Source organism: Rhododendron vialii, chromosome 7a (genome assembly GCF_030253575.1).
Source record: "Rhododendron vialii isolate Sample 1 chromosome 7a, ASM3025357v1".
Lineage (NCBI taxonomy): Eukaryota > Viridiplantae > Streptophyta > Magnoliopsida > Ericales > Ericaceae > Rhododendron > Rhododendron vialii.
In genome coordinates this window covers 2571176-2595749 of record NC_080563.1, presented here as the reverse complement: position 1 = coordinate 2595749, position 24574 = coordinate 2571176, and the positions used below count along the sequence as shown (strand labels likewise).

The 24574-nt window shown below is 39.6% G+C and overlaps 1 protein-coding gene and 1 non-coding gene across 2 annotated transcripts; both read left to right on the top strand.

Moving 5' to 3' along the window:
• Positions 1 to 3254: 3254 nt before the first annotated feature.
• LOC131334956 (small nucleolar RNA snoR100) lies at positions 3255 to 3362 on the top strand. Its single transcript, XR_009202356.1, has one exon. It is a non-coding gene; the product is annotated as a small nucleolar RNA snoR100 (small nucleolar RNA).
• An 18489-nt stretch (positions 3363 to 21851) lies between these two features.
• LOC131331969 (mitochondrial metalloendopeptidase OMA1-like) lies at positions 21852 to 24407 on the top strand. The gene is made up of 3 exons (XM_058365950.1): positions 21852 to 23252; positions 23457 to 23593; positions 23694 to 24407. Exons 1-3 carry the CDS (start codon positions 22659 to 22661, stop codon positions 23932 to 23934), a joined length of 972 nt encoding a protein of 323 aa, XP_058221933.1. The 5' UTR covers positions 21852 to 22658; the 3' UTR covers positions 23935 to 24407.
• The last annotated feature ends 167 nt before the right edge of the window (positions 24408 to 24574 follow it).

Sequence of the window (24574 nt, the reverse complement as noted above, 5' to 3'; positions counted from 1 at the left end):
GGTGGAAAGATCTTGTTTTTTTTTTCATTTTATCTTAAATGGTCATAATGAATTTTTGGCCTTTTAGAATCAAATACCTCTTAGGGCTTATCAACGAAAGTCCTAGAGTCAAAATTTAATTATGGTCATTTAGGATAAAATGATCAGGAAACTAAAATCTTTCTACCGGTTCAAGCGGATTTAAATTTGGAACACTTAATTTTTTTAACATTTTTATACAGTTTATATATTAACTTCCAACTTTCTAACATTTTCATTCCAACTTTCAACCATTTTCATTCCAACTTTCAACGGTACAATTAATTTTGTAACCTTTTCGGAAAAAAATACCTTTGTAACCTTTTCGGAAAAAAATACCGAGAACCTATTTTTTGTTATTTTTTTATTTAACTAATAATATTTATACTCTGTATCTTTTTCCTTTTTTATTTTTTTAAAATTATTTTAGTGTTCCGATTTTCAATCCGGTTCAATCGGTGGAAAGATCTTGTTTTTTTTTTCATTTTATCTTAAATGGTCATAATAAATTTTTGGCCTTTTAGAATCAAATATCTCTTAGGGCTTATAAACGAGAGTCCTAGAGTCAAAATTTAATTATGGCCATTTAGGATAAAATGATCAGGAAATTAAAATCTTTCTACCGGTTCAAGCGGATTTAAATTTGGAACACTTAATTTTTTAACTATATTTTTTAATATATAAACTGTCTAAAAATGTTAAAAAAATTAAGTGTTCCAAATTTCAATCTGTTTAAACCAGTGGAAAGATTTCAGTTTTCTGCTCATTTTATCCTAAATGGTCATAATTAAACTACGTAAAAACGGATTGAAATTTGGAACATATTTTTCAACCTCTTTAGATAGTTTAGACTACGTAAAAAATATAATTTTTTCGTTTTATATTATTTTACCATCAATATTAGGCTTGTTTGATAGATTTCGTTTAGTAGATTTCAAAAATATAAATTTATTAAAAAAATATGTGGAAAACAAATTATTAGTATTTAAAATTTTATAACAGAAAAATCAAATATAAGAAAGTGCTGGGACGGAGGGAGGGACGGAGGGAGAGAGAGAGAGGGTAAAAGGGGAAAGGAGGGCAGTGTCAGTTGGGGGGGGGGGGGGGGGGGGGGGGGGGTGGCCCCCGGGGGGGGGTTTGTAGTTTGCTAAAATTTCTAAGTAAAATGTGTAATATTGTTAAATTGGGTATTTTTGTAAATTTATCGTTCGGTTCGGTTCGGGAATTGATTCGGGTACCCGCCAAACCATAACCGAACCGAACCCGAACGGATTTCCCTTAGCCTCTGCCGTAACTGCCGCGGGGAAAATATCGCTTATAATTCGGGGAAAAACTTTGGTTACGATTTAGGTACAATCGGTTCAATATTGGTTTTCTGGCTTTTTAGTAGTTTGTGTTTCAATAACACGGTTGTGTTTCTTTTTCAACATTAGCTAACACCATCTCCGGCACTCAAAAGAAGAGGATTCCTTATTCCAATCGATATCATTTGCTTCGTGCACTATTTACAGGGCTTGATTCGTTTGAAAGAGGATCGGGAGATGCCACCTAAGGGAAGGTGGAGGAGTCCTACAAAGGTTCCATTCTCCCTCCAAACAGTCCTCAACCCATTCGTGTGAAGTCAATATTGGAAAAGATAGTTCAAGCAATGCACAGCGGATTAAGGTTGCCAAACAACGGAAAACAGCAAACAAGATTTGATACAGAACACTTGGATGGAATGAAATGGAAAGTGATGGTGGTGAATTCAAAAGGTGACTTTGATGGTATTTGGTGTCTCACTAATGGTACCATTGTGGTGACTAATGGTTTCTTGAATGTCTCCAATCCGATGCAGAGGTAGCAATCCAGCTGGGGCATGAGGTACATTTTCTAGTAGTGTCATTTGATTGATTCGTTGGAACCCTTGTTATTATGTAATTTTTTTTTTTTTTGAAAAAAACAAATACTTCAAGAAGAGAGGTGCTAGGGACCACACCTCATCTACACCCCTCTCACATACAGGTGGGGTCCGTTTCAGCGGGCCACACCTGTATGTGAGAAGAGTGTGGCTGAGGTGTACCACACCCGATGTGCCTCTAGCATTTTTGCTTCAAGAAACACCTGACATAGGTTTCTTGATTTTCACAAACTATATTGATTCATACTCTGAAATTCGCATTGGTTCTTTTCTTCTTCTAAAAAACAAGAAACGAAAACAATTCCAACAGTTCCACATTATCTTTCGGTACAGCAGTTCCACATTATTACAAGTTAGGATTGAACCTTGTTCTCTTGCTCAGGTTGGGCATGCGGTAGCTCGGCAAGCCTTAGAACATTTATCGAGGTGTCTACGTATTGTCGCCACCCTGCCACTGCTCATGTTCATACCCTACTCTGAAGTACCACTCGCTCTTGTGTTTAGCTTTATCTCCCGGCGGTATATCTTTGACCAATTCCCTACCAATAGTCAAAAATTTCGTTGTCGTTTTATGCGTAGGCATGTAAAAATTCTAGCCTATCACAAATTACCACGTGTTGTTAGGGCATAAAAATTAGCCAATCAAATGTTGCCAAGTGCCTATAAATCAAAATCAAAGTTTCATGGACGAGCCAATCAAGTGATGCCAAATGTCCGTGGTCAAAAATTAGAGACATGTAAATGGACCAATCAAATGGTGCCACGTGTCAAAATAACACAATTATTATCAAGTCCAGCCAATCAAATTAGGCCAATTGGTGAATAATAATATATCTCTTTATATATAATTACCTTTTTCTAAGATAAAAAGAAAGGAAAGGTAATTATCAAATAATTATTATTCCTTTTAAATTCAATAAAGGAAATAATTAAAGAGATCAATATGAAAGATTAGGGTTAGAGTCTCCATCCCACATCCTTATAAATAGATGTGTTCTCTCTTATATTTAACCATCAGCACATTGAAGCACATCTGAAGATCAAAGCACCCTTCAGAAGGAGACATTATAAATTTGATGATGTGTTCAATAGGCCAAAAAAGGAGACCCAAAAAAGTATTCTAAAACTAAATTCAATAGGCCAAAGTGAAATAATTAATATAAATAATGATGTGTAATTAAAAAAAAAACTCCACATTAATTCTAACCCTAAAATAACTTAACCTAAAAAATTAAGAGAATTTAATTATAATGTCACTTCCCAAATTTATAATAGGAGTGGCATTATAAATTTGGAAAGTGACATTATCTTTGTGCAGATCGATAATCTGAACTATCAATGAAAGAAACATGGTAATGTACACATAAATTGAATTGGATTTATAGGCATGTCCTCTCTAATGTCATTTGGCTTTGATTTGGAGACATGATTCCACAACAAAATACGTATAGAGAGCTACTGTTTAAGTGATATTTTGAGATCAACCACTTTGTACATATTGCCAAAAGTTAAGTCCGTCTCCAATTCTCCTCCACTCATACCCTCAATGGTTAGAGACCACTTGGGTTCTGCAACTGTTGTTGTTGTAGTGGCATTATCGATACCCAAAATTAAAATTAGTCTTTTTTCATACTCCATGTGCAAATGAAAAATATCATTTACTATAGTTTTTATTATATTATTTTAATTTTTTTCTAGAGCCAATAACTATTAACATTGTAATGCATATTTTTATTTTTTAATATACATTGCGCTACTATTAGGATAAAATTCTGATTCCGTCCTTAGCATTCACACAGTTATCCAAGGGTGCCCCATGATCTTCTAAAGAGAAATATTGGACGAGTCCTTCACAAGGAGCTGCGAAGTTTTAAGCGGTGAATCAATTCATTGCAATCATACTTATGAGGCTAACATTCAAAATGATGAGACACAAAGAAAGAGACTTACGTACTTATCAAAAAAACGGAAAAGAAAGAGACTTACGCGGCTAATGAGATTTTTAGCTTCTGCAGAGACGTGAGGGGTGGTGGGAAAACTGAGGTCCACCTTCGTAATCCTTTATTGAATTCTGGGTAACTAGTATCCAGCTTTTGTCCTACTGCCAAGAGGATCTAAAGTTCTAAACACCATATGAATTCCCAAAAACAAAAGAATTAATAAAACAAATCTGTTCCTCGCCTTCTGAATGCATTGGCGGCTCTCAGCCTCAAATGGAGGGACACCATACAAGAACTCATTAGAAAGAACACCCAAAGTCCAATTATCAACTGCATAGTCGTGGGGTTTGCTCACCATTTCCGGTGCAAGATAGTCCAGTGTTCCACACATGGTGCGTCTCTAGCCTCTAGATTGTACAGACCACCCTAAGTTATTTTTTAGATTGAATGTTGTTGCCATCCTTTTTAATGCTGAAAGAACCCTTTTGGAAACATTTTAGTCTGCCGTTGAGGTTTGTACTTACGGGTGCAAACCCATTTACTAGAAGAGCCTAAAACTTGAGCTATCTACTCGTTTGTAAATAAGAGAGCCAGGTTAATTTGCTTAATGAGCCTCTTCAAACAAGTTGAGCCTATATAAACGAGCCGAACTTTTGTGAACTGAGCTGAAGTTTTGAGTATTAAGACTAAACGAGTCTAAAACTTGAGCTCGGCTCGATTACTAAATGAGTCGAGCCATGAGCTGTTCGGTTCATTTGCAACTCTATTAGCACTAAAAAAACATAGATTGAGTAGAAAATCTATTGCTTGCACCATTGTGGTAAAAAGTCTGCTAGATCCCAATAACTTCAATTGTCCATGTACAGAAATTGAGAATAGTTCATGGACAAACAGAATTTACCTGTAGTGTTGATACCAGAGAGCTAAAGTTGAGTATTATCTTCCATGGCATCAGCATTCATAACTATCCAAGGGTGCTCCTGATCTTCTGAAGAATGAACCTCTTGGACGAGTCTTTTGTTGACTTTTGTGGCTCCAACCCATGCCTGCATTTGCTCAGCAGACAAGGAGCCTCCCAAATCTTTGACTGATATCCTCCAGTATCCTTCAGCCTCCTTTGTGGAAAATGAAGGGAGACTACCGTGGCAAATGAACAGGGTCTCATCTGGCTATAAATGGAGACCTTTGGTTCAGAGTGTTGAAACAGAAATCAGAAAGAAGAGAGTGATACACGAGTAGATTGTGAGGCAATACTGTGTGAGTCTGAGTGATTGTTGTAATCCTCCTCCAGTAAATATAGTGAATCCGCTGCCCCTCCGTGGATGTACCCGATTATTGGGGAACCACGTAAATCCTTGTGTTTCTCTGTGTTGTGTGTTTGTGTTTGCTTGGTTTGACTCTGGTTTAGCACTACAATTGGTATCAGAGCAGTGTAGTGGCAACCAAGAACACAAAACACCATTGTTGTCTCTGTTTCAGGGTCTCTGTCCGAAAATCACAGCACGGATTTCTGATCCTCCACTCAGTTTGAGCACTGAGTCTCGTGCATCTCATCGAGACGATTCCAACGCACCAAGGCCCGTCGTTAACAGAGGTCCACAGTAGCCACACGGTCCGTTCGACGGAGTTGCGTGTACAACGAGTTCTGTCCAGAAATCACAGAACTGGAAAGTGATCGAAAAATAGATCTGATCATTAAGTCTTGTGCACCTCGGCGAGACGATCTCGGAACAGCCATCGCCGTCGCCGTTCTTTGTCGGAGCAAGCCGCACCTGCGGTTTGAAGTTGGAGCCAGAACAGTGCGTGCTTAAAGGAAAAGAATAAGAACAGTGGGTCTTATCTTTTGTTTTTCTTTTATATATCTGAAGAAGATGGTTTTGTGAACGTGGGGTCAATTTTCTTGGGAGAAGGAAATTATCCCCTGCTTCTCAAAAGGAAAAAAAGGTCTAGCCAACTTTTAGTTTCCTTGTTGACTTGGTTCACGTTTGACTAAGTCAAACAGAGGATTTTTTGGTTGCACCAGTAGCTTTGTGGTCCATTTTCAGTTCGGTTCAGCCCACACCCAGTCCAGCTCAGAGCGGTTTTTCACACCGTCTCGTCGATCTGGATCCAACGCCGCACTCCGTTTTCCGCAACTCAGCTCTGACATTGGTGTTTTGTCCGTTGGTTGGCTAAAAAGCGCCGTTTTTTGGTGTTTTTGTGCACCGGATATTCACGTGGGTGGAGTTTAAGGAGTTCTAATGGCGGAAGAAGAGTTTAAGGAGACCTCGGAAGTTTCTTCATCTGCAGAGAAGAATACCGAGCATCCCAAGGTCACTTCGAGCAGTTATGGGCAAAGGAATACGGTTTCCAATGCTAAGTTCGAGGTGGAGAAATTTGACGGAACAAGTAACTTCGGCATGTGGCAATGCGAAGTTTTGGATGTTCTGTATCAACAGGAGTTGGATATTACGTTAGAGGAGAGGCCGAACGACATTTCAGACAAGGATTGGATAAAGCTTAATCGCCAAGCTTGTGGCACCATCAGACTTTGTCTTACGAAGGATCAGAAATACTTCGTGATGAAGGAAACGTTAGCTAAAGAGCTATGGGAGAAATTGGAAAACAAGTACATGACGAAGAGTATTGAGAATCGGTTGTATCTCAAGAAGAAGCTCTACGGGTTCCAGTACGTGAAAGGTACGACTATGAACCAACATGTTGAAAAATGTATGCATTATAATTTGTGAAAATTTATATGCATCTCTATTAATTATTTTGATGATTAATTCAATGATATTTTTATTCGGCAAATACAAAATTATCGAAAAGTCGATTCCCGAATTAAATATTTTCGTGACCTTGAAATATAGCATAAAGTCTCTTGGATTCATGATTTATATTTACAAAGACTTTATTGAGCTCAATACATGCTTTAACGGTTTATTTAGATGAAATTGTGAGCCACAGGTTGACGAACCGGCTGACAAGCCGGCTGTCTGAACAGAAAGTTGTGACAACCGGACGACCACCCGGATGACCACTCTATCAAACGGCTAGTTTCCAACGGCTAGTTTCAAACGGCTAGTTTCCAACGGCTAGTTTCCAACGGCTAGTTTCAAACGGCTAGTTTTCAACGGCTAGTTTCCAACGGCTAGTTCCAACGGCTAGTTTCCAACGGCTAGGAAGCATATGGATGGCTATATAAGGCATCAAGAACTCATTAATGAGTATATACACAAGCTACAACATTCCATATTATTGCAAGAGCAAATTCTCAAAAGATCAAAGCCAAAAATTCTCATTGTTCTTCCACTTTCATATTATTCTTGAGAGAAAATTTGTACAAGTCGTGAGCGATAATTTTCATACCTTCTTCACATACTTGTATTTCCTAAGTGAGTGTTTGAGTCAAACACTTGAAAGCTTAGAAGACCAAATTCGGGTTGGAATTTGGGTGTTATTGTTTTTGAGAAGTTTTCGGAGAAAATTCTTGCGGTTGTGCTAGCTCCTCGGGAAAGCTAGAGGCATTCGGTTCTTGTAAGCACCCGCAAGACTTACAAGTTGTAATCTTTTAAAGATTAGTCTAACCTTCAAGTAATTGCTTGAGGAGAAGTGGAGTAGGGCCGGACCGTGGACAAATCCGGACCGAACCACTATAAACGGGTTCTATCTCTCTATCTCTCTATTTTGATTGCATACTTATTGTTTGCATATATTGTTAGAGATAAATTTTTATTGGTAATTATTACTAGCAATCCTATTCACCCCCCCTCTAGGTTGCATAATTTGGGTAACAATTGGTATCAGAGCCTCGGCTCTTGTTTGTAGATTTAACCATCTAAGAGTTAAGATCCATGGCAACCACTAGTAATGTTTCTTGTATCGAAGGTCAATCGTCCAATAGACCTCCCTTGTTCACCGGAGAAAATTACTCTCATTGGAAAAATAGAATGATGATCTTTATTCAATCCACGGATTATGATCTATGGAAAATTATCAAAAATGGTCCCATTATTCCTACTAAGAAAGTTGGAGAAGAGACTATGCCTAAACCAGATTATGAGTGGAGTCATTTGGAAAAGGCTTCAATAGAAAAGAACTATAGAGCTATGAACCTTCTTTTTTGTGCTATTACTCCCAATGAATATGATTGTGTTTCCGCATGTGAATCGGCTAAAGAAATATGGGATAAGTTAGAAATGTCACATGAAGGAGATAGTCAAGTTAAGGAGTCCAAAATTGATATTCTTGTGCATAGCTATGAGCTCTTCAAAATGAAACCGGATGAATCTATATCTCAAATGTTTGCTAGATTTGCTAGTATTACTAACGGTTTAAAAGCTCTTGGAAAGATTTACAGTCAATCCGAAATGACAAGGAAGGTGCTCCGTTCCATGCCAACCAATTGGGACACTACCACCTCCATCATCCTACAATCCAAAGATTTCTCAACATACACGATGGACAAGCTCATGGGATCTCTCATGACGGAGGAAATGCATCACAACCTCAAGGGTGAAAAAGAGAAGAAAGTTAAGGATCTTGCCTTCAAAAGTACAACAAGCAAATCAAAAAGCAAGGAGGATTCAAGCAACGAAAGTGAGGATGATGAAATGGCGCTCATCACAAAAACGTTCAAGAAACTCCTCAAAAATAGAGCATCTCACAAAGGCAGAGGATTTTCAAGAAAAGATGGAGGCAAAGAAGAAAATAGTAAAAAGGATCCAATCATTTGCTACGAGTGCAAGAAGCCCGGCCACATCAAAAGTGAATGTCCATATGCAAAAAAATATTCAAAGAAGGACAAAAAGAGAGCTATGATGGCCGCATGGGACAATAGTGACGATATTAGCTCCGATGAGGACGATGAGCAACAAGAGGTCGCTAACTTGTGTTTCATGGCCATCGAAGAAAACGAGGTAGATCTCGACTCATCCTATTCCTTTGATGAATTATTTATTGCCTATAAAGAGTTGAAAGTAGAATTTGAAAAGGTTGTTTCTAAAAACAAATTTCTTAAAAAGGTTGCTAAAGATCTTTCACTAGAAATAGATGATTTAATTGAAGAGAAAGATATTTTGGAGGAAGAAAATGAAAGTTTAAGAACCTCTTTGGAAAAAGAAAAAGAGTATTTGAAGGATACTTCCAAAAACGAATCTTTAGAAAAACAAATTGATGATTTAACTAATTCTCTTTCAAAACTCACTAATGGAAAAGAAAGTTTAGACATTCTTCTTGGAAAACAAATGGTTTCTTTTCACAAGACCGGAATTGGTTATAATCCCACTCAACACAAAAATCTTTTTGAAAAAGATGTTCCTCCTTCTAGCCATTCTAAATTGACATGTCATTATTGTGGTAAAATTGGTCATATTTCTCCTACATGTCCTATGAAAGGATACTCATCTTCTAATGCAAAAAAGGTTTGGGTTCCTAAGAACCGTATCAATGCTAACCTTCAAGGACCCAAGATGATTTGGGTACCAAAAGTCAAGAATTGATGTGCTATTGTAGGTATGCTTCAAAAGTTCTCTCAAGGAAGGAAGTTGGTACCTTGATAGTGGATGTTCAAGACACATGACCGGTGACAAGAGGGCTTTCAATTCTCTTTCGTCTAAAGACGGTGGACATGTCACATTTGGAGACAACAACAAAGGTAAAATCATAGGAATCGGCAATATAGGTAATTCTCCTATTATTGAAGATGTTTTACTTGTTAATGGTTTAAAACACAATCTTCTTAGCATAAGTCAATTATGTGATAGAGGAAATCGTGTTATCTTTGAAAAATCCAAATGTATCATTGAAAATGTCAAAAGCAACAAGACACTCTTCGTTGGACAAAGACTTGAAAATGTATATGTTTTTAATCTCAATGATTTAAGTAATTGTGATATAAAATGTTTTTCCGCTTTAAGTGAAAATAGTTGGCTTTGGCATAGGCGCCTAGGACATGCAAGTATGGATGCTATTTCAAAACTCTCTAGAAAAAATTTGGTAAAAGGTCTTCCTAAAATCAAATTTGAAAAAGATAGACTTTGTGGTCCTTGCCAACAAGGAAAACAAACCAAGGTTTCTTTTAAGTCCAAAAATGTTGTTTCAACTACTAGACCTTTGCAATTACTTCATATGGATTTGTTTGGACCAACTCGCTCTCCAAGTCTTTGTGGAAACTATTATTGTCTTGTTGTTGTTGATGATTTCTCTAGATATACATGGGTGATGTTCCTAGCTCATAAGAATGAGGCTTATCCTAATTTCACTAAACTTTGTAGAAGAGTTCAAAATGAAAAAGGATTTGTTATTTCTAACATTCGTACGGATCATGGAAAAGAACTTGACAATTCTTTATATGAAAAGTTTTGTGATGAACATGGTATTGGTCATAACTTTTCCGTACCTCGTACTCCTCAACAAAATGGAGTAGTAGAGAGAAAAAATCGTACTCTGGAAGAAATGGCCCGCACTATGCTTTGTGAAAACTCTTTGCCAAAATATTTTTGGGCGGAAGCCGTTAATACCTCATGCTATATTTTGAATCGAGTTTTAATTAGGCCTATCCTCAAGAAAACTCCTTATGAGCTTTGGAATGGTAGAATACCCAACATTAATTACTTTCATGCCTTCGGTTGTAAATGTTATGTATTAAACAATGGAAAAGATAACTTGGGTAAATTTGATTCAAAATCGGATGAAGGCATCTTTATTGGTTACTCTCTTACTAGCAAAGCATATAGAATTTATAATAAGCGCACTAATCTTGTTGAAGAATCTATTCACGTTTCCTTTGATGAATCTAATCCTTGTGCTACTAAGGATGTTGTTGATAATGATGACTTAGAGATTACACATAAGATTCATGACTTGACAATTCAAGAAAAAGTTGATGGTGATACTCAAGTAGAAAGCTCTCAAATCAAAGAAGATGAAGTTATTAATCAACCTCAAGATGCCATGGGAGACAACCAAGATCTTTCCAAGGATTGGAGATTCGTGCAAAACCATCCAAAGGACTTGATTCTTGGAGAAGTTTCGAAAGGGGTAACCACTCGCTCGTCTCATAGAAATTTTTGTGAAAATCAAGCTTTTGTTTCTCAAATTGAGCCTAAAAACTTTCCGGAAGCTCAAGATGATGAAAATTGGATTTTGGCCATGCAAGATGAGTTAAATCAATTTGAAAGGAATAAAGTTTGGGCATTAGTACCTAAGCCTCTTGATCACACTATTATAGGTACTAAATGGGTTTTTCGTAACAAGCTAGATGAATCCGGAAATATTGTTAGGAATAAAGCTAGACTTGTTGCTCAAGGTTATAATCAAGAAGAAGGTATTGATTTTGAAGAAACTTTTGCACCGGTAGCTAGATTAGAGGCTATTCGCATATTACTTGCCTTTGCATCTTTCAAAAATTTCAAGCTTTATCAAATGGATGTGAAAAGTGCATTTTTGAATGGGTTCATAAATGAAGAAGTTTATGTCAAACAACCTCCCGGCTTTGAAGATCATGTATACCCCGATCATGTTTTTAAACTCTCAAAAGCTTTATATGGTTTGAAGCAAGCACCACGTGCATGGTATGATAGACTTAGTTCATTCTTGCTTGACAATGGCTTTACTCGTGGAAAAATTGATACTACTCTTTTCATTAAAGCCAAAGGTAAAGATATGCTCATTATTCAAATATATGTTGATGATATTGTCTTTGGTGCCACTAATGATAATATGTGCAAAGAGTTTGCTAAGTGTATGCAAGGTGAATTTGAAATGAGTATGATGGGGGAGCTTAACTTCTTCCTCGGACTTCAAATCAAGCAAACTAATGAGGGGATCCTAATCAACCAAGCCAAGTATGCGAAAGAACTTATTAAGAAGTTTGGCATGGAAGGATCAAAGCCAACGAGCACACCAATGAGCACATCAACTAAGCTAGACAAAGATGAGAATGGTAAGGCCGTCAATGAAAAGATGTATCGAGGTATGATCGGCTCATTACTTTATCTCACGGCAAGTAGACCTGATATAATGTTTAGTGTCTGCATGTGTGCTAGATTTCAATCATGTCCTAAAGAATCGCATTTAAAAGCTATTAAACGTATTTTTAAATATGTTGCCGGTTCTCATGACTTAGGATTGTTTTATCTACGTGGAGTTGCATTTGATTTAATTGGTTATTCGGATGCGGATTTTGGAAGTTTCAAAGTTGATCGTAAAAGTACAAGTGGGACTTGCCAATTTCTAGGGCACTCTCTAGTGTCTTGGCATAGCAAGAAACAAAATTCCGTAGCTCTATCTACCGCCGAGGCGGAATATGTAGCGGCCGGAAGTTGTTGTGCCCAAATATTGTGGATCAAACAACAAATGGAGGATTTCAATTTGCAATATGATCATATTCCTATTAAATGTGATAATACTAGTGCAATTAGCTTAACCAAGAATCCGATTCAACATTCTCGAACAAAACATATTGAGATTAGACATCATTTTATATGAGATCATGTTCAAAAAGGGGATATTGAACTTAACTTTATTAGTACCGACAAGCAATTGGCGGACATTTTCACAAAACCCCTTGGTGAAGAACAATTTTGTTTCATTCGACGAGAACTCGGCATGTCTAATCATTTATGAAAAAGTTGTGTTCTTGATGTCAAAAGTTTTTTTTTTGGATTCAATGTTGAGTTGATTGAATTCGTAAATATCATACTTGATGGAGAGTACAAATGATCTTGATAAAGAAATCACCCTCCAAACATTTTATCATATGTTTCATTTTCCTGTGTTTGGTATGAAGAAAATCAGTTTTATGGTCTTTAATGTTACTCCTCTTAAACGATTTCTGGACTTAACCTGCATTTGTCAGTCGGATGTCCAAGCGGATGTCCAACCGGACGACCGTGAGGTTGAGACTTATTCAAGCTTTTGCGTTGCTAACTCTGATTTATTAAGTCTGTTACACTTAGTTTGTATGAACTTCATGGCTTAGTGCTTAAATTGTCTCTTATATACTTCGCCGATATGAATTTCTTGTCTCTAAGCTTGCAGGGATAATCATTCTCGGTAATACCCCTCGCATTCTTTAAAAAGCTCTCTTTTAGGGGGAGCATGTATTAAAGGGACACAACAATAAACACCCGAACACAATTTTCTTCCCCTATTCTTGTTCTTTTCGGCGCCACCCCTATCCTATCTCTATTCGGCGCCACCCCTATCCTATCTCTATTCGGCACCGCCCCTATCCTATCTCTATTCGGCGCCGCATCTCTATCCCTTATCCTCAAACACTTCTCTCATACTCTATAAATTCAACAACACTCTCTCTATCTCTTCATCTATCTATCTTTCCTTCTCTCTCGGCCTAAATCTCTCATCAAGCAATGGCAAACATACCGCAAGGGTTACCGTTTGAGTTTTACGAAAGAGATGCCGAACGAGCAGAGTTCAGGTTGTTTATCCAAACCATTTGGATGCAACTCTTTATCTTCATTCTGCTGTGTGCGTTACTTACCATGAGAATACCACCATGGTTCGGATGGAATGTAAATGTGGATACTCTGTGGTATTGGATTGGCATTATAGCTGCCGTTGTAGCAGCCATTATTCGAGAATACGAAAATCAAGGACGCCAAGCTCTCAATGAACGAAGATAGAGTGCTACAGGGCAAGAGCGGCATGGTGCTGGAACCATGGCCCTATTGTTTTTCTCTTTTTAGTTTTTTTTATGATGTCACAGGGGGAGAAAAAGCCAAGTTTTAATTGATCTATCTTGCCATTTTGGGCAAATTTAAAAAATTGCTTGCTATGATCTGATGATTATTGCTATTACTCGTTGATCATAGATAACTGCTTTGGTGCATGTATTAAGGGGGAGATTGGCATAACTCCTACTTGAATAAAAACTATCATTTTGTGTCATCATCAAAAAGGGGGAGATTGTTGAAAAATGTATGCATTATAATTTGTGAAAATTTATATGCATCTCTATTAATTATTTTGATGATTAATTCAATGATATTTTTATTCGGCAAATACAAAATTATCGAAAAGTCGATTCCCGAATTAAATATTTTCGTGACCTTGAAATATAGCATAAAGTCTCTTGGATTCATGATTTATATTTACAAAGACTTTATTGAGCTCAATACATGCTTTAACGGTTTATTTAGATGAAATTGTGAGCCACAGGTTGACGAACCGGCTGACAAGCCGGCTGTCTGAACAGAAAGTTGTGACAACCGGACGACCACCCGGATGACCACTCTATCAAACGGCTAGTTTCCAACGGCTAGTTTCAAACGGCTAGTTTCCAACGGCTAGTTTCCAACGGCTAGTTTCAAACGGCTAGTTTTCAACGGCTAGTTTCCAACGGCTAGTTCCAACGGCTAGTTTCCAACGGCTAGGAAGCATATGGATGGCTATATAAGGCATCAAGAACTCATTAATGAGTATATACACAAGCTACAACATTCCATATTATTGCAAGAGCAAATTCTCAAAAGATCAAAGCCAAAAATTCTCATTGTTCTTCCACTTTCATATTATTCTTGAGAGAAAATTTGTACAAGTCGTGAGCGATAATTTTCATACCTTCTTCACATACTTGTATTTCCTAAGTGAGTGTTTGAGTCAAACACTTGAAAGCTTAGAAGACCAAATTCGGGTTGGAATTTGGGTGTTATTGTTTTTGAGAAGTTTTCGGAGAAAATTCTTGCGGTTGTGCTAGCTCCTCGGGAAAGCTAGAGGCATTCGGTTCTTGTAAGCACCCGCAAGACTTACAAGTTGTAATCTTTTAAAGATTAGTCTAACCTTCAAGTAATTGCTTGAGGAGAAGTGGAGTAGGGCCGGACCGTGGACAAATCCGGACCGAACCACTATAAACGGGTTCTATCTCTCTATCTCTCTATTTTGATTGCATACTTATTGTTTGCATATATTGTTAGAGATAAATTTTTATTGGTAATTATTACTAGCAATCCTATTCACCCCCCCTCTAGGTTGCATAATTTGGGTAACACAACACTTGAACAATTTCAATAAGATTTTGGCTGATTTGCAAAATCTAGACGTTTCCATAGAAGATGAGGATAAAGCTTTACTGTTGTTAAATTCATTGCCTGATACTTATGATCATTTGACTACTACTTTATTGTACGGTAAAGAAGAAATCAAGTTTAATGACGTTTCAAATGCTTTGATGAATAACGAGGTACGGAAGAGGGATCAGCAAGTTCACCGTGACCCGTCCGCATCAGCTTTGACAACAAGAGGCAGAACCGACACTAGGAGGACTGGTGGTGGAGGGCGAAGGAGGTCTCGCTCAAAATCAAGGGGGAAGTCTGTAGAGAGAAGATTGGGGAAAGACGAGTGTGCCCTTTGTCGTCAAAAGGGGCACTGGAAGAAAGATTGTCCGAACAAACAACCAGCTGCAAATGTTGCAGAGGAGACAGAGGATGATCTAGAGTCAGCACTATTAGTTTCATCATCACCTGACCATTCAGATGAGTGGATACTAGATTCGGGATGTTCCTACCACATGTGTCCCAACAGGGACTGGTTCTCGAGTTTTCAAGATCTCGATGGAGGAGTTGTTTTGCTAGGCGATAACACCGCTTGCAAAGTCCAAGGGATAGGTTCAATCCGTTTGAAGTTGCATGATGGGACGTTTAGGGTGCTAACAGACGTTCGGTATGTTCCGGACTTGAAGAAGAATCTCATTTCGCTTGGAGCCTTTGATGTGAAAGGATACAAGATTACGATGATGGGTGGAGTGCTAAAGATAGTTCGAGGGGCGCTCATTGTCTTGAAAGGTAGCCGAAAAGGAAACTTGTATTTCCTAGACGGTTGCACAGTCACAGGGAGAGTGGCCGTTACTACTAGCTCAGACGAAGACGATGCATCCAAGCTATGGCACATGCGTTTAGGGCATGCTGGCGAGAAGGCCTTACAGGGTTTAGTAAGGCAAGGCTTGTTGAAAGGGGCCAAGACAGGGAAAGTTGGCTTCTGTGAGCATTGTATATTGGGCAAACAAACTCGAGTCAAGTTTGGCACTGGAGTTCACCGCACAGAGGGGATTCTTGACTATGTTCATTCAGATGTTTGGGGGCCGACCAAAAATGTAACTTTGGGAGGCAAACGATGGTTCGTGACATTTATTGATGATTTCTCCAGACGTGTCTGGGTTTATACCATGAGGCACAAGTATGAGGTCCTTCCAATCTTCCTTCAGTGGAAGAAAATGATGGAGACGCAGACAGGAAGGAAAATCAAGAAGCTGAGGTCAGATAACGGTGGCGAGTACAAGTCAGATCCTTTTCTCCAAGTCTGTCGGGAGGAAGGGATAGTCAGACACTTCACAGTTGCGGGGACGCCGCAGCAGAATGGAGTAGCAGAGCGCATGAATCGTACTTTGGTGGAGAAAGTTCGGTGCATGTTGTCAAATGCCGGGCTTAGCAAGGCGTTCTGGGGTGAGGCTCTCAAATATGCCTCCCATCTTGTCAACCGTTTACCGTCAGCAGCAATCGGAGGGAAAACTCCGATGGAGGTATGGTTTGAGAAACCAGTTACAGATTATGATTCATTACATGTTTGGGGTTGTTCTGCTTACTATCATGTAACTGAGTCCAAGTTAGATCCACGAGCCAAGAAAGCTGTTTTCTTGGGTTTCACTTCAGGTGTTAAGGGATACAGGCTCTGGTGTCCCGAGTCCAGGAAGGTGATTCTAAGTAGGGATGTTACTTTCGACGAATCTGCTATGTTACAGCAGGTTCCTTCAAAGGAGAATGTGGAGCCGAATGCCCAGCAGCAGGTGGAGCATTCAGAACAGGTGGAGGTTGAGACTCCCCTTGTTCCAGCCAAGACTGTTCAGACAGTCAGCCGTCCTGAAGATCAACCCGTTGATCAGGATGTCATTATTGAAGAGGAGGCTTCATTACAGGAAATACCACAGCAGCCAGAATCCATTGCAACCAGCAGACCGAGGCGGGAAATCCGGAAACCTGCTCGATATGCTGATACAGTAGCTTATGCACTTCCAGTGACAGACGATGATGTCCCCTCCACTTACCGGGAGGCAGTGCAGTGTACAGATAGTAACAAGTGGAAAGAGGCAATGGATGAGGAGATGGGTTCACTCTCCAAGAATCAGACATGGGATTTGGTTCAACTTCCCAAGGGCAAGAAATCTATTGGCTGCAAGTGGGTTTATGCGAAGAAGGAAGGTACAGGATCTGAGAAAGTCAGGTTCAAAGCAAGATTGGTAGCCAAGGGTTACGCACAGACAGAGGGGATCGACTACAACGAGGTGTTCTCCCCTGTCGTCAAACATTCGTCGATCAGGATCTTGCTTGCATTGGTAGCACAGTTTGACCTTGAGTTAGCCCAACTCGATGTCAAGACCGCTTTTCTACACGGAGATCTGGATGAGGAGATCTATATGGCTCAACCAGATGGTTACAGAATTGCAGGAAAGGAGAATTGGGCTTGTAAACTGAAGAAGTCGCTATACGGGTTGAAACAGTCGCCGAGACAGTGGTACAAGCGCTTCGATCGGTTTATGATGGAGCAGGGGTACACAAGAAGTCACTTTGACCATTGTGTTTACTTCTGCAAACTCCCGGATGGATCATTTGTCTATTTGCTCTTATATGTAGATGACATGCTGATTGCATGTAAGAGCAAGGTGGAGATTGACAGACTGAAGGCTCAACTCAGTAAGGAGTTTGACATGAAAGATCTCGGGGAGGCAAAGAAAATACTCGGCATGGAAATTCAGCGGGACAAGGCGAAAGGCACAGTTTGTTTGACTCAGACGCAGTATCTGAAGCGAGTGTTGCAGAGATTTGGGATTGACAGGAAAGCCAAACCTGTCAGTACACCTTTGGCCGCTCATTTTAAACTTAGTGCATCGATGTCGCCGCAGAAGGAAGACGAACGGAAGCAAATGGCTCAGGTTCCTTATGCCAATGCTGTGGGAGCTTTGATGTATGCTATGGTTTGTACGAGGCCGGACATTTCACATGCAGTTAGCATGGTCAGTCGATACATGCACAATCCAGGGAAAGAGCACTGGCAGGCTGTGAAATGGATTCTACGGTATTTTCAGGGTACTGTGGATGTTGGATTGAAGTACGAGAGAAACAGAAAACTTGGTCAGCATTTGGTTGGTTACGTGGATTCCGATTATGCTGGTGACCTAGATAAGCGACGGTCGACTACAGGGTATGTGTTTACACTTGCTGGAGGGCCAATCAGTTGGAGGTCAACGTTACAGTCAACGGTGGCTTTGTCTACTACAGAGGCAGAGTATATGGCAGTGACAGAGGCTTTCAAGGAAGCTATTTGGGTACATGGTTTGATTGAGGACTTGGGAATTGTTCAAGAAAACGTGGAGGTTTTTTGTGACAGTCAGAGTGCCATCTGTTTGGCGAAAAACCAGGTTCACCATTCCCGCACCAAGCATATCGATGTTCGGTTTCATTTCGTCAGGGAGATTGTAGAGGAAGGGGATGTTCTTCTTCAGAAGATTCCGACTGCAGATAACCCTGCGGATATGCTCACCAAAGTAGTTACAGGGATCAAGTTCCAACATTGCTTGGACTTGATCAACATCTCTCGAGCAGTGCGCGCCTAAGGGCGCAGAGGGCAGTGTTGATTCAATGATTGTCGCCAAGGTGGAGATTGTTGACTTTTGTGGCTCCAACCCATGCCTGCATTTGCTCAGCAGACAAGGAGCCTCCCAAAACTTTGACTGATATCCTCCAGTATCCTTCAGCCTCCTTTGTGGAAAATGAAGGGAGACTACCGTGGCAAATGAACAGGGTCTCATCTGGCTATAAATGGAGACCTTTGGTTCAGAGTGTTGAAACAGAAATCAGAAAGAAGAGAGTGATACACGAGTAGATTGTGAGGCAATACTGTGTGAGTCTGAATGATTGTTGTAATCCTCCTCCAGTAAATATAGTGAATCCGCTGCCCCTCCGTGGATGTACCCGATTATTGGGGAACCACGTAAATCCTTGTGTTTCTCTGTGTTGTGTGTTTGTGTTTGCTTGGTTTGACTCTGGTTTAGCACTACATCTTTCAAGAGTAGCTGCAAAGTTTTAAGGTGAATCCTTTCATAGCAGTCGTACTTATGAATATAAAATTAAAATGATGAGACACAAACAAAGATGCTTACGCAGCTAATGAGATTTCTAGCTTCTGCAGAAACATGAGGGGGAAGGAAAACTTAGGGCCACCTTCACAATCCTGTATTCAATTCAAAGTTAGTTATCCACCTTTCAACCCGTTGGCTATAGGATCTAAACACCACATAAATCCCCAAAACACAAAAGAAAAAAAAACAAATCTGTTCCTCACCTTTCAAATGTATCAGCTTGGCTCTCAGACTCAAGTGGAGGGACACCATACAAGGACACCCAAAGTCCAATTATCAACTGAATAAGTGTGGGTTTGTTCTCCACCATTTCCGGTGCAAGGTGGTCCAGTGTTCCACAGTCCACACGTGCTTCATCTCTTGCCTCTGGATTGAACAAACCACCCAATGTCAGCAATCTTCAGACTTCCCTGCCATTTTATCTCAAAACTAGCTTAATATGGAGTGGCATTATTTTCATTCTGAACCAACATAAGCATGGTTTTCAGTAGTTGTAGATATGACAACTTAAGATTCCAACAGCTCTAGCCAAACGGCTGAATTGCAGGTTAGTTTTATTCTCGTTGAATTGCAGGGTTTTTTTTATACATTGTACTTTGGTAACCACGTACTTAAAGATGAGTGATCGCGGGAAATATAAAAGGCTGGTTGCAATTGCATTGTTTTATGCCTTCTTAGACAGATTGTCATATGTTCAAATGAGCATAAAGGAGTTTATAACTCATTGGTTGATACTTGATGGATTGTAAGAACTTCTCTACCATAATTCTAGGACAATGAAAGGGAAACAGAGTTTCTTATACTGTTTTATTTTTTAGGAGAGTAAATAAAATCAGATCCATATATTAACGGTTATCTCTCTCCAGGAATATGCAAACATCTCAAAAATAATAAGCCCAAAACCTTTGTTTCTGAGGATTTTTTTTTGTTTTGGCTGATTTTGTTGTTGAATTTGGGGAGCCATGTGCTTCGAGGGACCAAATAATTGTAATCGAAAAATGGAAGAGACGAATGGGAGGCGGGAATTTGAAACCAAATTGGAGGGGAAGTTTTCGATGTTATTGGGCCTCCGGCCTTGTAAGTTAAAGTGGGTATGAATGGAGCCAATAATTAGTCCAATCCAATCGGAAATGATACTCACACAACCGTTGTGTGATGTGCAACAAATTCTATCTGTCCAGATGTGTTTAGACTACAAAGATGCTACATGCACAACGATTGTGCAAAACATCAAACACAACCAATCTCCATCCGTCTATAGTTATAATAAATGGTCAAGATTATTCCAATGAAAAGTTTGAACAAATCTTGATCATTTATTACAACAATAGACAGATGGAGATTGATTGTATTTGATGTTTTGCACAACCGTTGTGCAGGTAGCATCTTTGTAGTCCAATTACTTTTCTTGGTGCTCAAAATGGAAATTCAGTTATGGCACCCGTAACCTACGTTAGGAAGTATTGCTCCGTCGTACCACACCACATCATCATCAGGGCTGGCCCTGAGCTAAGGCGGATAACGCGGCGGACTTAAGCCCCCGAAATTTGGCAAAAAATTGGGGCCCCAAATATGTATACCTATGCATGTAATATATATTTAATTAGTGCTTCCATCAACCAAAGGAGGTAGTTGGCGAAGTGGTAAGTCTAAGTATTGCTACAAAGTAGAAGCAATGTTCGATTCTCAACCCAAGCAGCTCGCTACCTTTTTTCATTCTTATGATTTTGTTTTCCTTTTGAGGTTATGTTTTTTTAAAAGAAAACATAGGCTCCTATTTTACAAGTTCGACTTAGGCCGTAAGAATCTCAGAACCGGCCCTGCATCATTTACAGGGGACTCTATCACACATGTCTGACCGAAACTAAAGTCTCACCATATGGTGGATGATACTCAATTCTGTTATGGAGTTTGGACTCTTTTGTTAAGTGTGTGTTTGGCCCTAATAAGGGGCTATATTGATTTAAACCCGGTATGGCCTTCTCCAACTAGGTTGTGAGTTTTCACCTCTGAACAAATTCGTCAATGGTAACTAGTCCAATTTCTCTCAATGGTTTAAGGTCATTTTTAAAACTTGAATTCCATGAATCTAATTCCGTTAAAAAAAAAAATTTACATGGAATGGATGACAAATTGTACCTAAACATAATAACAAACTCTGACCCACCCATGAATAGAGTAATTTTTTGGTTGTCTTCTCTAATTCATTATTTATGTGAGGTTCATACATTTGTACTGAGCCCCGTAGAAATGTGGTGCATAAAGGTTATTGCACCAACACCACCAAATAAATTTTCCCCATTAATAAGGAAGACAAACTCAACTCATTTATGAATTGGGCCAGAAGTGAATCAAAATCCATCTAGTTCATTTATGAACCGAGTCTCAATCAGGTCAAGTTTTCTATTTAGACATGTTAATTGGGTGAGTTAAATGACCCAACAAGTTACAAGAATAATCAACCGCAGCAAAACCCTTTTTCTGTCATTCTAAAGTACGCGGGTGTTCCGTGGAGGTGGAGGTGAACAAATCCAATCTAGAAAGAAGCCCAAAAATTAGAAATTGATATTCGCGCTCCATTTTTTGATGCATGCGCTTCACTTTTTTTTCATGAAGTCGCGTTGAAAATGGAGCGTCTGCATAGAGAAAGGAGCGCGAATATCAATTCCCAGATTAAAATGGATTCTCCCCCTCCTTTAAATATTGCCACGTGTAACTAAAATCCCAACCCGAGATTGGAACAAACCCCTCTCTCTCGGACGCGGATCTTCTGTCCTAATCCCTTGTCCTACTTCTCTGTCCTAGTGTTAGAAAAATGACACCTGTCCGTAACACCAAAAACGCAAAGACTAAGCTACACCGAATCCCCCTCCTCATCCCCTACCTTCGACCAATTGGTTCACACGTCGAAAAGCTCAACGGAGCGACACCACTCAGATTCACTAATTTCCTAACGTCAACCCACATTTCACCTACCATCGACGTCCACCATTAACGTTCACCTGCTACCATCAACGCCGACCACCGCCAAATTTGATATCAAAATGGGTGAAATCTGCTACAAAATTTGGTATTGGGTGAAATCGACGTTGGAAATAGCCGCCAACGACCACCAAAAGAAAATTTGTTTGTAACTATGTTATTCGTATTCACTTGTTTTCTAGGTTAGATTGTTCTACGGAGTATTAAATTTCTGCCTTAGATACTCAATTGACAGTTCGTTCTCTATTTCTGGAGAGTTTGGCTGTTGGAATTATGTTTTCAATTTCTTGATTAGGGTTCTTTTCTCCAACTGTGGTCTGGGTTGATAAGAGAAAGGACGTGGTGGTGGTGGTAGAGGAACAGAGGAAAGGAAGGAGATGGGGAATTAAGCAGGGAGGTGGAGAATTTGGGGGAGAGAAAAACAGGAATTCATTCGGCAGAGAGAGAGAGAGGAGAGATTCGGTGTAGTTATCTATGCATTTTTTGTGTTGTGGACAGGTGTCATCTTTCTAGCACTAGGACAGAGGATCCGCGCCGCTTCTCTCTCTCTCTCTCTCTCTCTCTCTCTCTCTCTCTCTGCGGCCCACTTCTTCCGGCATCCCGACCTTTCCGCGGGAATACTCGGCGGGCCCCGTCACCACAACAATCCACCACCGACTATATTCTCTTCCTTCAGAAAAACAAGATGAAAAAATACTTGTTATTAGCATTGCACAAAGTCAAGGTTCAGTTATTCCCAGGTTTAACAAATGCCCGTTATACAGGAGGGTCTAACATAGGTGAAACCTATGTATCTATGTGGAAGCAGTTGCTCCAATACCCTAAAACTCAACTATTCCGCTCGAGTGTCTCTGTCACCCTCCGTAGCACTCGGTTGGAGAGGATTCCTTATTCCGAGCGATACCATTGGGTTCTTGGACCATCTGAGGTGTCTGAATCGTTCGAAAGAAATGTGGGAGATAGGACGTTAAAGGTGTTGAAGGAGGGCTGCAAAGGTTCCATTCTGCCTCCAAACAACACTCAAAGCATTCGTGTGAAATCGATATTGGAAGAGATAGTTCAGGCAATGCACAGTGGATTAAGGCTGCCTAACGGCGGAAGATGGAGTACCAGATTCGATGCACAACATTTGGATGGATTGAAATGGGAAGTGGTGGTGGTGGATTCAGAAGATGGTGATGGTACTTGGTATCTCACTAATGGTACCATTGTGGTGTTTACGAGGTTTCTTGAAAGACTCCAATCAGATGCAGAGGTAGCAGCCATCCTTGGTCATGAGGTACATTTTCTAGTAATGTAATTTGAATGATTCGTCGGAACCCCTGTTGACTATTGTTACGGATTTTCACAAACTATACAGATGTATATTGTGAAATTTGAATTGGTTTTTTTCTTCTTCTAAAAAAATAGAAATGGAAAACAAGAGAACGAAAGCAGTTCCACATTGTTACAAGTTAGGACTGAACCTTGTTTCTTTGCACAGGTTGGGCATGGAGTAGCTCGGCATGCCTTGGAACATCTAACGAGGTGTTTCCGTACTATCGCCACCCTGCCACTGCTCATGTGTATACCCTACTCTGAAATACCAGTCGCCCTTGTGTTTAATTTTATCTCCCGGAGGTATATCTTTAGCACAATCCCTATCCAATGTCTAAACTTTTGTTGCTGTTGTTTTATATGCTTTGTAGGTAATTTCTGTTTTGATTTTGTTGTTGGGTAGGAGAGAAATGGAAGCAGACTACATTGGGTTGATGTTAATGGCCTCAGCTGGGTATGACCCACAGTTGGTGCCACCGCTTTATGAGTCACGGCTTGACATTTTACCCTATCGTGGCATATTTGCAAGTCATCCACCTGGGCATAAGAGAGCAAAGAAGCTGAAGGAACCTAAGGTGATGGAACAAGCTGTGGCCATATACAGAGACGTCACGAGTGGCCTTGGGGTCAGAAGTTTCATTTAGGAGACACTATTGCTTACTATGGAGGAAGAGTACATACATCTGATTGGCATATGCCTAATTTCAAGCAACAGAGCAAGTGTTTATCTGCGTAGTTTTCTCTGACCTTTTTTTTACTAGGAGTTTATTATGTAGTTAGGATAGTGTCTTTTCTTAACCTTCGAGATGACAGCTAGTAAGGAAGTGCCTCATCCAATTGATCTTTGGCGGTCAAGAAGAAGAATACATTCTTCAGTCATTGTCGTTAAGAGTGTTTGCAGATTATCAGCTAGTTAGGGTTGGGTTTCTAGTGTCGCTGATTTTTAGGTACTTTGTTGCGACTTCTTATATGGGTGTATGTTGATTGTTGAGATTCTGTAGAGAAATCCATATGGTCACATCTAGAGTCCTTGACAAGTTTGATCAATCTTGTAATCAGTTCCAAATTTTCAATTGGTAAATATAGCACTTTTTGATTGTGTACATAACTAGATATATACCACCATGATTCCATGTTGACAAATGAATATCAATGGCATGTGCAGAAATTGAGAATAGTTTATAGAGAGACGGAATTTACCTGTAGTGTTGAGACCAGAGAGCTAAAGAAGGTATTATCATCCATGGTATCAGCATTAATAATTATCCAAGGGTGCTCCATGAT